Below are 15,140 nucleotides of genomic sequence, written 5' to 3'. Positions count from 1 at the left end.
CCAACATTCTCTCTTCTTTTCTGAAAACCTCTACAAATCTTCACCTTCACCTCCACAAGATAATGATCAGACATCCCTCCAGTTGCACCTCTCAGCACATTAACATCCAAAAGTCTCTCTTTCACGCGCCTATCAATTAACACGTAATCCAATAACGCTCTCTGGCCATCTCTCCTACTTACATACGTATACTTATGTATATCTCTCTTTTTAAACCAGGTATTCCCAGTCACCAGTCCTTTTTCAGCATATAAATGTACAAGCTCTTCATTTCCATTTACAACACTGAACATCCCATGTACACCAATTATTCCCTCAACTGCCACATTACTCACCTTTGCATTCAAATCACCCATCACTATATATATATAGCATTATAGGGGATAGGGGAGAAAGAATACTTCCCACATATTCCCTGCGTGTCGTAGAAGGCGACTAAAAGGGGAGGGAGCGGGGGGCTGGAAATCCTCCCCTCTCGTTTTTTTTTATTTTCCAAAAGAAGGAACAGAGAATTGGGCCAGGTGAGGGTATTCCCTCAAAGGCCCAGTCCTCTGTTCTTAACGCTACCTCGTTAATGCGGGAAATGGCGATTAGTTTGAAAGAAAAGAAAAATTAATGAGATGACCTTGATTAGGGTCTTGGTTGCCTTCGTAGTCAGGTAATGTAAAAAAAAAATAATATAACAAAAAATGGAGGTTCTTCAGATTTGTATCACTGAATCAAGAATTCTTCAAGTGCTGATGAAGTTGATATGATGGCGTAGAGAATATAAGAAATATGCAGTATGCTGCCAATTCAAGACACAACAATTGTTATATCCTCATCTGTAGCTAATGCTTCGCAGGCATACAACATCATTGGCACCTCTATACTTAAGAAAAAATACTGAATTTTTTCACTCTGGGAAAGCATAATTTCTGAGGAAGTTTACAATTAAGGGGTTAGATGTCACTTGTTAACTCAAGATGTCTAAAGTTAGTCTGTGTGATTTGTGGTTGAACAGGCACTTATACAGCTTTTTGTAGGGCCTTGATCTCTCCTATCTTTTATGCACTTTCTGAACTTTCTAGTACCTCTTCTTTCACTGTTTCTTGTTTTCATTCACAAGCTACTATTATGGTAGTAGTATTTCTTTACATCTTTCTTTTAATCTTTCTCTAGCTTAACTTCAGTTTTCTTTTTATTGATTGAGTCCTTCCTTTGTGTTACCCTTTGTCTATCTTGCTTCTAATATGGGCATGTGTGTGGCTGATATACTTTCTTATAGCTTGGCTCCCTCAAATCACAAACTTTATTTTTGCTTTCTGTTAGATCTCTAGCGTATCTGTGCCTTTTCAAGTGGATTGACCAAGATGATTATGTATAATATATTTGTAGGTATGATGTACAATATAGATATATTTTGATAACCACTGTTCTCTGGGTTTGGAGGCAATGTGGATGTTAACCATCATAGAAACAGTATATAGTTACCTCCTCTATGAATCTTCTTTACTGATTTTCCTGTAACAGGATGGATGATGTGTTGGGCACTCAGGTTCCTCACACAGGTAGATTAATAGATTTTGTTTGAGTTGATATTCTTAGCTTGGTCTCTTTCCTTTTTGTGGTCTTCATCATTTTGCACATGGCTTCATTGAGTTTCATTCATCACGTATACAGCTAATGCTAGAGCCTGTCTTAGATTTCTTTTGTAGGGTTTTGCAGTCCAAGATAATTTTTTCCTCAAATTTGGCATTATATGCAAGTATATTCAGGTATGAAGAGTCTTTTGGTAAGTCTCAATTATTGTTTATAAATGTATTGCTTTCAACTCTGTTTGCCTTTACATGGTGTTGGATCAAATGCTGCAATCATTCATCTTTTATTTGAATTATTTTTGCAAGAACTAGGATCCTCAGCCTCAATACAGTGGGCTGGCACAGGACAAGGATGTTTACTTTCCTGGGGAGAAGACTTGCTATTTTGGCAAGTCTTTAACATTAGTCAGGAATTGCAGCAGCCCCAAAACATACCTGTAGGACACAAAGTTTTTCTCTTCTCTGTCTGTGTCCCACAGGCAGTGAGGTATCTGGATATTTTAGGGGTTAGGATCTTCTTCAACCTGGTTTAATGGGTGGGGTAGTGCATGCATTCCCCATCTTCCACTAAGCACTAATCCATGGTAGCAAAAGCTCACTTACTTTCAGTCCTTCTTCGACAGTGAGAGTATACCATGGTGATGATGTCACTGACTCACTCTTAGGGTATGATCTACCTTGCAGTGCAGAATTCTCTTGGATTGTGAGTAGAGTAGACATTTTTATGAGTACATTTTTCTCCCCAACCTTTCCACTGCCCTTATTTAGATTAGTTTCTTTTTCCAGTTCCATAAGGATGTGATTAGATTATGGGATAAACATTTTTTATATGCATATTATTATGTCTTTCCTTTCCTTTCCTACTTTTCCCCATTTCCTGTGTTAGCAAAGTAGTGCCAGGGACAGGTGAAGAAAAGGCCTCATTCTCTCACTTTAGTTCTCTGTTTGTTGTGTAACGCACCAAAATAATACAGTACTGTTATTATACATAGAGGAATTATTGTTTTATTGCTGTTGGTGTCCCTGCACATAGAGGAATTATTGTTTTATTACTGTTGTGTCCCTGCTACCATTATTGTTGGTGCTTTTCCTCCTGCCTCCATTATTCTTTTTCCCCCCTGTGTTTTGAGTTGCTTTTCATTCTTTTGGAGGCTTTACATGTGTATGCCCCAGACAGGATGAGTTATACTAGAAGTAGGGATAAGGTTGGTATTGCTGTTGGGAGCTTCACTGTTTCAAACCTCACGCAAGTTTCAGCCTTGGGATGAATGGCATTTTTTCTATTTTCTTTGGTTTTCTTAACCTCTTGTTAACCTCCCACAGCTATCACAAAGAAGATTTTTTTTAATGCTTGCTCAAATCTTGCTGAATTCCCTGTAATAACTTTACATGGTAAAGGTTAGATGTGTGCTTTCAGTCTGGTCTCCCTGTATGAGCAGAGACAGAGCTGTAGATTACATTTTATCTATGGTGGCCATACAGTTCAAACACCATTATGACTTGATTTCAACTTGCACAGCTTTTGGGAAAATTCAGTTTTGCAGCTGTGGTCAGTGTCATATTGAAGTTGAAGGCAAGAAGGGTTACTTTCTCGGTAAACAGATCCTTTTCTGCAGTAAACAGAGTTCATATGAGAATGCAACCCCCAGAAAATATTGAGTCTGTTTTGGTGGAATGTCTGAGAGATTCTCCCATGGAAAGTCCCAGATTCTTCTTTGATGGCCTGGGTTGATACTAGGTTGACATTTTGAATCAATGATAAGGCTTTCATTCTTTGAAAGGTGGTGGACATAAAGGGAACTATTGATTCCATGATTTTCAACTCCCAGAATATCTTTAGCCGGGATGCAGGATTTTATTTCTGATGGGAATTAAAGAGCTAAATTCTGGGCAATATCCAAGATCTTTTTTCTCCAAGTTTTTGAACTATTAGGAGTGTGTAAGGTTTGTGCAGATGGTGTTTTTGAGAATCCATAGAATGCCAACATAATTGTTTGTAGTTATGGATGCCTTCAAGTGTTTTTTCCTTAGGAGTGCCACTCCAGCTAGATCCCTGTCACCAGAGTCAAATAGCCAGAACTTTGTTTTATTTTAAGGCAGAATTAGCATAGATTTTAAGCGTAGCTGAGGAGTTGTAAATTGTGTGACATATAATGTTGGTTTTTCTGTGAAACATAAAGTTGCTCCAACTTTTGTCAGTTATACAAGTTTGTGGCATTACTGCAGTGTGCCTTCTTGTGGTTATGCTACAAGACAGAAGCTACCTGAAGCAAGGCTGTGTCATCATCTAGAAGCTACCTCAAGCAAGGCTGTGTCATCATCTCTTGACGAAAGGAAATCCAATCTGATTTAGGAACTGTACACTCCAAAGGGGTCCATTTTATCTCTGCCACTGGAAGTAGCATAGCTGTAAAGGATCTTGGGGCCTTACAAAGATGATAATGATGAGGTCTGTTTTGTCAGAATTACACATACAGCCTCCAGCTTTGGATTACCATAGACCCTCAGTATTCTATGCAGCATGCTATATCTTGACAGGGAAATTTCACAGAGCAAATTAAGGTACATTTTACCTGGGGTATATATCTAATGTATTTTTTTTTTCATTTAGAATTGACATTTATATGTGCAACCCCACACTCATCTTTGAGAATTAATTCAAATGAATTGGATATAGAAAGGAAGGAAGAGATTGTAAGAAATAGTTTTTTATTTACTGCAAGCATGGGCTGGCTTGCTTATTATATGCATGTATTGTGCAGTTATTTTGGATTGCTCTGCAGCTGTCTATGCTAGAAGCAGCATTTCTTGGTTTGCATTGACTCAAAAGAAGTAAGGGGGAAAATTCAGTTGCTTGGTATGAATTAGTGAAAACCCTATCTGCTTCTAGCATATGAAGAGAGTGCCTGTTATGTTGTAGATGGAAGTGTTTGCAAATATTCATGTTTTATTCTGATGTGCAGTGGGCCAGAAGGTGATCTCATGAACCAGAACATAAGGACTTTTGAGGAGGAAGACGACTACGCTTTCACAGATGAGAAAATATATGCAGAACTCAAACTTTGTCGTACACATCCCCGACAGGTAGGTCAATGAAAAATGAAAGCTGGAGGGAGGTTGAAAAACTGTGTGGTATATATTAGAACAGGTACTGAATGATTTTGAAAAGTGTTGTAATATCTCATATTATCAAGTACATAGTAGCATATACCTCTACAGGGTGTCCAAAATGTTATGTCATCCCTATGTAGATTTTATATATAGATATGTTTATAGTATACCTGTTAAGCCTGCATTTACAAAATACAGTTGTATAGATATGACATTTTTGTATGCAAATTTTTATGTGAATTATTTATGGCACTTTATAGTAACTGAAAGTCTTATTTGTCCCTTGGTCTCTGTTAATGTACAGTCATTCTCATATCAAGTTCTGTTTAACATTCCTGTGCATGTGAAGAGTTAAAAGGCAAAACGCATTCCTGAATCTATAAGCTCATCCCTCATGTTTAGTGTCTCTAAGCCACTTGGGTGACAAAATATTCTGGATGCCTTGTTGGTATTTGGAAATGAGGGAAGCAGTGGACAGAATTTGAATAAAAATCAAGCTGTGCCATCAGTGGTCAGGTATGTAAGGAGTGTGGATGTAAGCCATTTTTGTAGTTAGCAGTGGTGTACCATATTGTTAGTGAAGTATAAAATGCACTTGGCTTGTTATTCTTGTCATCTGGTTTACTGTCTTGGATATGACCCAGATCAGCCCATACTGAATGAAATAGGACAAACACTTTTGTGAAGGAGAAGAGAAGGAAGTAATGGTGTACAAAGAAAGTTTAGAACAGTTAGATATCTGGGGAGGAAGTACAGGTAGGTAATATGATGTAAAATTGAAGAAGATAATTGGAAAAAGCATTCATAATAAGATGCCCAGAGTTGCTTGTAAGGCATTACTCCCAGGCTTAAATAGTTTTCCTCAGATCAGAAACATCTACTAACTTATGTTATTATGTCCCATCCTTATATAGCTCTTTGGATATTCTTAGATCAAATTAATAAATAGACCAAGAACTTGTCATACCATTTGGACAAAGATAATAAAAGGTTTTGAGAAGTCTACCAATGCAGTATGGAGCATTACTCAAGCCCCGTTCCCCTCAGTAAGATGTAATGTTCACATGAAACTCAAATTAGACTACTGCATAGGCATTTCTCACTTTAGTTCACAAGTGCTTATTGTAAATACTTTCAATTTTCTTCCACCAACAAGTCTCCTCAGCAGAGTTGGTAGGTTGTATGGTAGGGTAGTGATAGGTCATGTTTAAGGGGTTAGTAGATCCTATGTTGGTGAAGGAGAAAGTGGCCTGAAGAAGGGAAGAGACTGTGTACCATTTTTTTCACGTAGACAAGTAGTATAGAAAGAGGGAAAAAACTTTACCGCCTTCATGATATAAGAAAAGGCTTATAGAATGAACAGAATACCTCTTTGTGAACTTCTAACTTCTTATATATACGAAAGTACATTTTTTTTTTTTTTTTTTTATTTACTTTGTCGCTGTCTCCCGCGTTTGCGAGGTAGCGCAAGGAAACAGACGAAAGAAATGGCCCAACCCCCCCATACACATGTAAAAACATACGTCCACACACGCAAATATACATACATACCTACACAGCTTTCCATGGTTTACCCCAGACGCTTCACATGCCTTGCTTCAATCCACTGACAGCACGTCAACCCCGGTATACCACATCGCTCCAATTCACTCTATTCCTTGCCCTCCTTTCACCCTCCTGCATGTTCAGGCCCCGATCACACAAAATCTTTTTCACTCCATCTTTCCACCTCCAGTTTGGTCTCCCTCTTCTCCTTGTTCCCTCCACCTCCGACACATATATCCTCTTGGTCAATCTTTCCTCACTCATCCTCTCCATGTGCCCAAACCACTTCAAAACACCCTCTTCTGCTCTCTCAACCACGCTCTTTTTATTTCCACACATCTCTCTTACCCTTACGTTACTCACTCGATCAAACCACCTCACACCACACATTGTCCTCAAACATCTCATTTCCAGCACATCCATCCTCCTGCGCACAACTCTATCCATAGCCCACGCCTCGCAACCATACAACATTGTTGGAACCACTATTCCTTCAAACATACCCATTTTTGCTTTCCGAGATAATGTTCTCGACTTCCACACATTCTTCAAGGCCCCTAGGATTTTCACCCCCTCCCCCACCCTATGATCCACTTCCGCTTCCATGGTTCCATCCGCTGCCAGATCCACTCCCAGATATCTAAAACACTTCACTTCCTCCAGTTTTTCTCCATTCAAACTCACCTCCCAATTGACTTGACCCTCAACCCTACTGTACCTAATAACCTTGCTCTTATTCACATTTACTCTTAACTTTCTTCTTCCACACACTTTTCCAAACTCAGTCACCAGCTTCTGCAGTTTCTCACATGAATCAGCCACCAGCGCTGTATCATCAGCGAACAACAACTGACTCACTTCCCAAGCTCTCTCATCCCCAACAGACTTCATACTTGCCCCTCTTTCCAAAACTCTTGCATTTACCTCCCTAACAACCCCATCCATTTGTGAGAATAAATAGTAGAATGGGTCAGTAGATAAATGTGGGCATTCATTAAGTTTGTGTGATGTTTTTTGAGAGGGTTTTCTGTGAGTTGAGAACAAGGTGGGATGATTATGATGTGCCACCAGGCTCTCCTTAACAACAGTGTTATGTTCTTGAAGATTTGATCTGTTGCTCAAGCAATCTCTCATCATAACTTCCTCGGTAAAATCAGACTTGGACAGGCTATCTCAATGGGGTAGACAAAGTCTGGTTAAGTTTAATGCCTCAAGGACCTAGTTTCTGCCCATTTCTTCTCGAAAATTCCTTACAACTTTCCTCACTCCTTTGACCAATTGAACATACTTGGTATTGATATGATATCCACACAATCTTGGAAGCCCCACATTACAGAAATAGCTAAGTCTGCCCCTAAGAAACTAAGAGTCATGTGTAGATGCTGAACCTTCTTTTCTTTTGAACAGTTGCTCCATTTACATGAAGGATCAATCCATCCTTTTTTTGAGTATTGCTCTAACATCTGAGGTGTTTCTAGCTCTACATCCTTACATAAGAAAGTTGAGTTGAAAGCAGCCTTACTCATCAACTCCTCCAGGTTAACTTCAAAGCTTAATCCACTTACCCTACTTCACAATGTTGGTTCACTTTTCCTCTTCTATGGGTATTTGGATTTTGCTCCTGAAAGCTGGCTTTTTTGTCCCCCCACCACTAGTTAGACTACACAATGCTCAGCTAGCTGCTGCATCACATGATTACACTGTCGCTGATAGCAACTTAAGGGTAGGCCATTTTGATAACTGTTCCTTTCCTTACACCTTTAAGGTTTGAGGCTCTGCCTCTCATGTTTTTCCCAATAATTATGACTTGGCTCTTTTTATATAAGACAGGTTTTCACTTCCTCCAAAATACATAGATACTCTTCCTTGTCTCTTCTTTTTTAATGTGGACTTTTGTCTGTGATTGGAGTCTTGAAGAAAAAAATGTCATTGTAGGTGCAGTTAAAAGTCATATTATAGGTGGCAAGGCTCCTTGGTAAAAACTTTCCCTGTCTAATTCTTTTTATAGACTCTCCCTGAAACAGCTAAGCAGTGAGATACTGCATGCTCTTTGACTGGTGCAAAGATGAGAATCATATAATTTATTGCTTACATTCTAAAGGGGGACTAGATTTCAAAGCCAAACACAGTCAATGAATTAGGGTATATTATCAATAATACATCACTAATTGTATAAACAGCACCTGCCCAAACACACTCTTCTCTCTCCATCACTGTTCTCTCTACCCACCACTTTCCCCTCTCCCCCACACTGTACCCTCCTAAATACCTGCCCCATCTCATAACTCTCTGTCTTCCCCAAAACTCTACTCTCTCCAAAAACTTGCTGCCCATCCAAATACCCTCCTCCTCCCACAATACTCTCTTCCCTCCAAAACACCTGTTTTCCTCTTTCCTTAACCCTCTCTCAATTGTGATAAGCTTTTTATGCTACCCTTGCTGATCATTAAATATCTTTTCAAAAGTACTTGTGTGTTGTTCCTTCACCACATTCTCCTCCCTCCCCAACATCCTCCCTCATTCCTGCATTAGTTTCCCTCCAAGTACCCTACTCTTTCCACAACACCAACATCTCTCCTTGACACATTTCTCCTTCTTCAGCAACCTACTCCTTCCCCAGTAGTCCTTCCTCTCTAATAATCTCATTCCTTTCAGCAATGACCTCCCTCCTGGATAGTCTTACTCCTCTTTAATGCACTCTTCCCTCCCAATCACTTTCTTCCATTTCCAAGACTTTTCTCCCAACAGACTACCTCCCAGACAGTCTCCTTTCACAAAACACTATCATCCCTCCCTTAACAGCCTCATGCACCTAAATCAGTGATATCATTTACTTGATTGCATTTTTCAAGAAATGTAGATTTCCATTACTTTAACTCATACCTTTAATTTTCATCTTGAAAATATTGTTGTTGTTCGCTGATGATACAGCGCTGGTGGCTGATTCATGTGAGAAACTGCAGAAGCTGGTGACTGAGTTTGGTAAAGTGTGTGAAAGAAGAAAGTTAAGAGTAAATGTGAATAAGAGCAAGGTTATTAGGTACAGTAGGGTTGAGGGTCAATTCAGTTGGGAGGTGAGTTTGAATGGAGAAAAACTGGAGGAAGTGAAGTGTTTTAGATATCTGGGAGTGGATCTGGCAGCGGATGGAACCATGGAAGTGGAAGTGGATCATAGGGTGGGGGAGGGGGCGAAAATTCTGGGAGCCTTGAAGAATGTGTGGAAGTCGAGAACATTATCTCGGAAAGCAAAAATGGGTATGTTTGAAGGAATAGTGGTTCCAACAATGTTGTATGGTTGCGAGGCATGGACTATGGATAGAGTTGTGCGCAGGAGGATGGATGTGCTGGAAATGAGATGTTTGAGGACAATGTGTGGTGTGAGGTGGTTTGATCGAGTAAGTAACGTAAGGGTAAGAGAGATGTGTGGAAATAAAAAGAGCGTGGTTGAGAGAGCAGAAGAGGGTGTTTTGAAATGGTTTGGTCACATGGAGAGAATGAGTGAGGAAAGATTGACCAAGAGGATATATGTGTCGGAGGTGGAGGGAACGAGGAGAAGAGGGAGACCAAATTGGAGGTGGAAAGATGGAGTGAAAAAGTTTTTGTGTGATCGGGGCCTGAACATGCAGGAGGGTGAAAGGAGGGCAAAGAATAGAGTGAATTGGAGCGATGTGGTATACCGGGGTTGACGTGCTGTCAGTGGATTGAATCAAGGCATGTGTATGGGGGTGGGTTGGGCCATCTCTTTCGTCTGTTTCCTTGCGCTACCTCGCAAATGCGGGAGACAGCGACAAAGCAAAAAAAAAAAAAAAAAAAAAAAAAATCTTATAGATATGAACTTTCAAACTTCATTAATCAGCTGTAGCTAACTGAGTACATATTTTAAGCACTGCTGTCATGATATTTTATATAATTTTTGATAATATTTTGTACGAAGAAATAATGGGAATCACAGTTTTGCAAAGTTCACATTAATGGTTTTCAATGTAGATACAGGGTTAGGGATAGAAGGCCCGATATAAGACCTCAGATATTGCATATGTCTCCCAAGAAAAAAGTAAACATGTATAACATGTATATACAGTCAGGAAAGACTGAAGAATTTTTCTATGTTCAAAAGAATAATGGAAAAATTGGTGGTAGAGTTGCCATGAATCAAGAATCCTTGGATCAACTTTGGTTCAAACATTTAACTTATAATTGGTCAGTGATACGATATATTAAATTTTTTCATATATTTTTTCCTCAAAATGATCTCTCTTAGGTTCTTATCTAATGCTTGAATTGACAGTTATGTACCTATTCAGAAAAATATAGGAGTGAGAAGGTGAAATTTTTTAATGGAGGTCTTACCTTCTCATGATCATAAATGATCGTGTTCATTTCAAACATAGTCAGTAAGATGATCCAGTAAATTTTCTTATAATTGATCAAGACAGTTTTCCTCAGAAAGCTCTTGGACATAAGAAGGTAGAGAGCTCCAAAGCTTTGAGGTGTAGGGAAAGATACTCTTATCAAAACAACCTACCCTTGAGTTGTTAATGGCCACACATTAATCATGTGACACAACAGTTTGCTGAGTATTGTATGGTCTAGCTAGTGGTGGGGCTACCCAAGCAGCCAGCTCTTGGGAGCAAAAACCAAAGTGATACATACAGGAGAGGGAAAGTAAGCTAACATTGCATCATTAGTGCAAGAGGGTCAAGTTTTGAGAGTATTAAGTCAGATTGCTTTTGGCTCATTTCTGTCAAGTAAGGATGCAGAGCTAGAACCACCCTCGATGTGAGAGGAGTACTCCTTACAAGGATGAATCAATCCTTTTTGTAAATGGGGCAACTATTTAGAAGAAAAGAAATTTCGTCATCTGAACGTGAATCCCAGTATTTTAAAGGCTTACTTAGCTATTTCTTTAATGTGGGTTTTCCAAGAAAGAGTGGATTTTTACAGTAATATCAAGTATATTCGTTGAGTCAAGAGGTGGAATTACAGAATCATCAAAGGAAAGATGAGAGTTGTGTGGAGTTTTTGATAGAGTGATGGGTAGAAATTGGAGTAAAGAGGCATTAAACTTGACTAAATTTTGTCTGTTCAAGTCTGAGTTTACTGAGGAAGTTGTGTCAAGACAGGATGCAAAGTGAGTGAGAGAAGAGGGAGTAGAATTGAAGGATGTGGAGAAATGCAGATGTCAGCAAATGAATGCACTTGGTTATTTGTGGAAGAGAGGAAATGGTAAAAAGGAGAAAAAGTGTAGGGGACGGGACAGAACCTTGAAGAACATTGCTGTTGAGGGAGAAAGGGGGGGAAGGCTGATCCATCAGCATCATCAGAGATTGATCAGCTGGAGAGGAAGCTAGATATGAAGGAGCAAAGTGAGGGAGGGAAGTCAAAAAAGGGAAGTTTAGAGATGAGATCCCAGTGCCATACCCTAGGGAAATCATTGAGGGAAATTTGAAGATTAGACCCCAATGCCACACCATGCCAGAAGCTTTGGATATATCAAAGATAACTACATAGAGAGGACAGAACCTTGAGGGACACCGATGTTAATTGAGAAAGGGGGGGGGAGGCTGATCCATCAGCAACAACAAAGATAGTTCAGCAATAGAGGAAGCTAGACATGGAGCAAAGTGAGGGAGGGAAGCTTAGAGATGAGATCCCAATGCCACACCCTAGGGAAGCCATTGAGGGAAATTTAGAGACTAGACCCCAATGCCACACCCTGCAAAAGCTTTGGATATGTCAGGGACAACTACGTAAGACTACATATGACCTGTGGATCTTGTCTTACTGAAACCTTACAGGTGAGCAAAGAGAAGACTGTGAGATTCAAGATGTCTAAGGATATAGTAGTTGAGGAAGGGTTCAAAGACTCTGGAAAAGGTAGATGTCAAAGCAATAGAATGATAGTTAGAGGGTCAGAACAGTCACCCTTTTTAGGGATGGGATGTATCAAAGCATGCTTCCAAAAATGAGGGAAAAGTCTTGGTTTTTAAACAGAAATGGAACAGATGAGCAAGCACAGGTGCAGCTTCAGAGGCACACCCCTTCATTACTCAGTAACGGATGCCATCAGGACCAAAAGCCTTGCTGTGTCCAGGGAGAGAAGTGCTTTGCAGACAGTCTGGAAAGAGATTACAGGGAAGGGCATATTATTAGTAAGAGGAGCATAAGGGGGTAGAGTTTGAGGGGAAATGGGAACCAAAGAGTTGCTTTGCCGATGGGGAAGACTGCTATAGTACCATGTGAACGAAGAGTGAAGGAAAGATAGAGCGACAGAAGTTGTTGGAGATGCCCATAACTAAAGAACAGAAAGACTTAACAGGAGATGACAAGGATTTTTTTGAATATTCCTCTGAATAATGGAATGCTTTTCCTCATAGATTAACATTCTCGCAATGATTATGGGGAGTGATAAAACTAAGTGGGAATCAGAAGAAGGAAAGTTTTTCCAAGCCTGATATACCTAATCCCTTGACTGAATGGTCCAGAACATAAGTACTTCCATTCCTGCAAGAATAAACTCTGTTATGCGTGCTGTGGAAACAGAAGCATATTCACTTGAGTCGGTAATTTATTCAAGGAAAGTCAGAAAGAATCAAAGCAAGTTTTTCCAGTCAGCTTTGTTGAGGTACCAGTATTTATGTTTATTAAAGGCTGCTGGAGGGGAGATGCCATTAAAATAAATACCTTCATGAGAGTATGGTCAGATGAGCCAATTGGAAAGTGAGATTGTGTAGTTACACCAGGATGTACTAGAGGTGAAAACCAAATTCAAAATATTAGGAGAGTGGTCACAGTGGTTAGGAATATCGGTAGGGTAGGAGATGATTTGCTCTGAATCATTGAGAATGGAGAATATGAGGGCTTCAATCCCTCCACCATCCATATGAAAGGAATTCAACTATTCCCTGTGGTGAACATTGAAATCCTTAAAAGTAGAGGATCTTGGCTTGTGGATGAGAGGATACCACACTCTCATGGCATGAGTTTAGATAGTCAAAGACAGATATAGAATTTGTAGAATTAGGAGAGCAAAAGGCTAAACAGAGGAAAAGTATGGCAATTGGGTGGCAGACATTGAGCCACAAAACATGAAAATTTGGGGACTTAAGGTCTTTGAGGTATGCAACAGGTGTGTTGATGTTGGAAGAAGCACTAACACCACTTTAGAACCAGAATCATGAGTGGAGATTATGGTTGGATGTGAAAAAGGGGCTAGTGAGAACATCATTAGACAACTTTGTCTCAGAGAGAAGTAAGATATTAGGAAAATACTAGACAGATGGTTTTCAAACAAAGAGATATTATTAGAGAGATCACATATGTTGGTATAGTTATTAGAAAAAGAGGAAGGTCTAACAGAAAAAAATGGTCATGGGAGGGGCCAGTACTACTGCTGTCTGAGCCTCACCTTACATTGGCAGTAAAACCAGGTGGAAATCCAGAGACTCTTAGCACCCCATGATGTCAGGGACTTGGAGCCATAGATTTATTGGACTCTGTAATGATTATAGTAAAAAATGTTTGAGCAGGCAGGAGTAGCTAAGAGTACTTATGAGAAGAAATATATGAGGTTTGAGTAGTTGTATGGTGCACTAGCCTGATAGTCTGGTTTTGATGAGGCAGAAGGTAAGACCAGGAATCCTAACATGGAGAGTGTAGGATGGTTCAGGGTACCTCTTTAACGCTCCTCAGTCAGGACAATAGTATCACCCTAGGTTTCTGCACTGGGCTTGTGCATTGTTGAGGAAGTTGCTGCACTGACTGGTAGGATCATAGGTTTATAAAGTGTAATGATGTGTGTGTCTCTTTGGAGAGAGTGTTGGGTAGTTGAGGAGTAAGTGTTTGGTTTCTTCATTGTGGTAGTTGCATTGAAAGCATAAAGGGCCTTGGGATGTGTTGCATTGTTTTTTCAGTCACATAGGTATGGGAGATGTCCAGAGTGTAGATGGAGAGTGTGACTCGTGTTTGTCTGGGGAGTGTGGTTTCTGATTGGTATATGTCTTATAGGGTGGTATTTAAGACTGAATTTGAGGAGGATGTGTATAGTGCTTACTGGGTCATGTCAGTGTATATGTATTTTGTCAGTGTTTGATGAGAGTGTATGGATCTGTGAGTAGAGGTTGCTGAAGTTTGTAGCAGGGCTAAGCTTTTTATTTCTACTTAGGAGGTAATGGTTAGTTATAGTGTGGTTTGGGTGAGGGTTAAATCCTGTTTATTATCACTTGTATTTTTTGATGCCTGGGATATGCAAGATAATTTTTTTCTTTTTAGCTAATATGTTATTGGCCGTGAACAGGAAAACTCAATGATCAGGCATTGCTAAGGTTCCATGGCTGCTGATTTAAGAAAGTTCAATTTGTATGTTTTCATTAACGTTTGAGGATTTATTAGGGGATGCATGTGGTATTTAAGCTTCTCTGGTCTTATGTGTATTCTCTGCACTTGTATGATAAACGCATTTGATAATTTAGATAGAAATCTGTACAAAAATTTGTGATGCATAAAGAATGAATTAGCTTTTTCTTGTCGATCATTGTTGTTATGTGACATTTTTATATGGTGATTAGTGTTTATTATAATGGTAGATATGCAGAATATTTAGAATGAGATACTTAATTGATTAGTTTATCTTTGTGATCAAAGACTGTTCACGTTATTCATCCTTGTGATGACTAAAGGAAGTAGCTGTTCACAGATTCTAACTGCATGTTTTTTAAAAGGGTGATCAGGAAAATATTTATGCTGACCCATTCGACTTTGAGCCACTTTACTGTGAACTGGAAAAAGGAAAGGTATTTCTGAGTTTTAGATCAGTTGTAGCTGCTGTTTACAAGCTGTAAAAGTCCTTTTTGTGCAAAATGCTTTTTTCTGAATCAGTAAGTTTTGCCTCTGCTTTTGTTATAA

The 15,140-nt window shown here is 39.4% G+C and overlaps 1 protein-coding gene across 3 annotated transcripts in view; it reads left to right on the top strand.

Moving 5' to 3' along the window:
- Vav (Vav guanine nucleotide exchange factor) overlaps positions 1-15,140 on the top strand; it is a 139,642-nt gene that overhangs the window by 26,023 nt on the left and 98,479 nt on the right. For 2 of the 3 annotated variants that reach the window (XM_071665652.1, XM_071665644.1), the window contains exons 5-6: positions 4,544-4,664; positions 14,957-15,028. In XM_071665652.1, coding sequence (XP_071521753.1) covers positions 4,544-4,664; positions 14,957-15,028 — 193 coding nt within the window. The remainder of the gene's footprint in view (positions 1-4,543; positions 4,665-14,956; positions 15,029-15,140) is intronic. The other variant, XM_071665661.1, reaches the window with a different exon arrangement.

This window comes from Panulirus ornatus, chromosome 1 (assembly GCF_036320965.1).
Source record: "Panulirus ornatus isolate Po-2019 chromosome 1, ASM3632096v1, whole genome shotgun sequence".
NCBI lineage: Eukaryota > Metazoa > Arthropoda > Malacostraca > Decapoda > Palinuridae > Panulirus > Panulirus ornatus.
The sequence above is the reverse complement of the archived record's forward strand: the minus strand, read 5'-3'. Positions and strand labels throughout refer to the sequence as shown.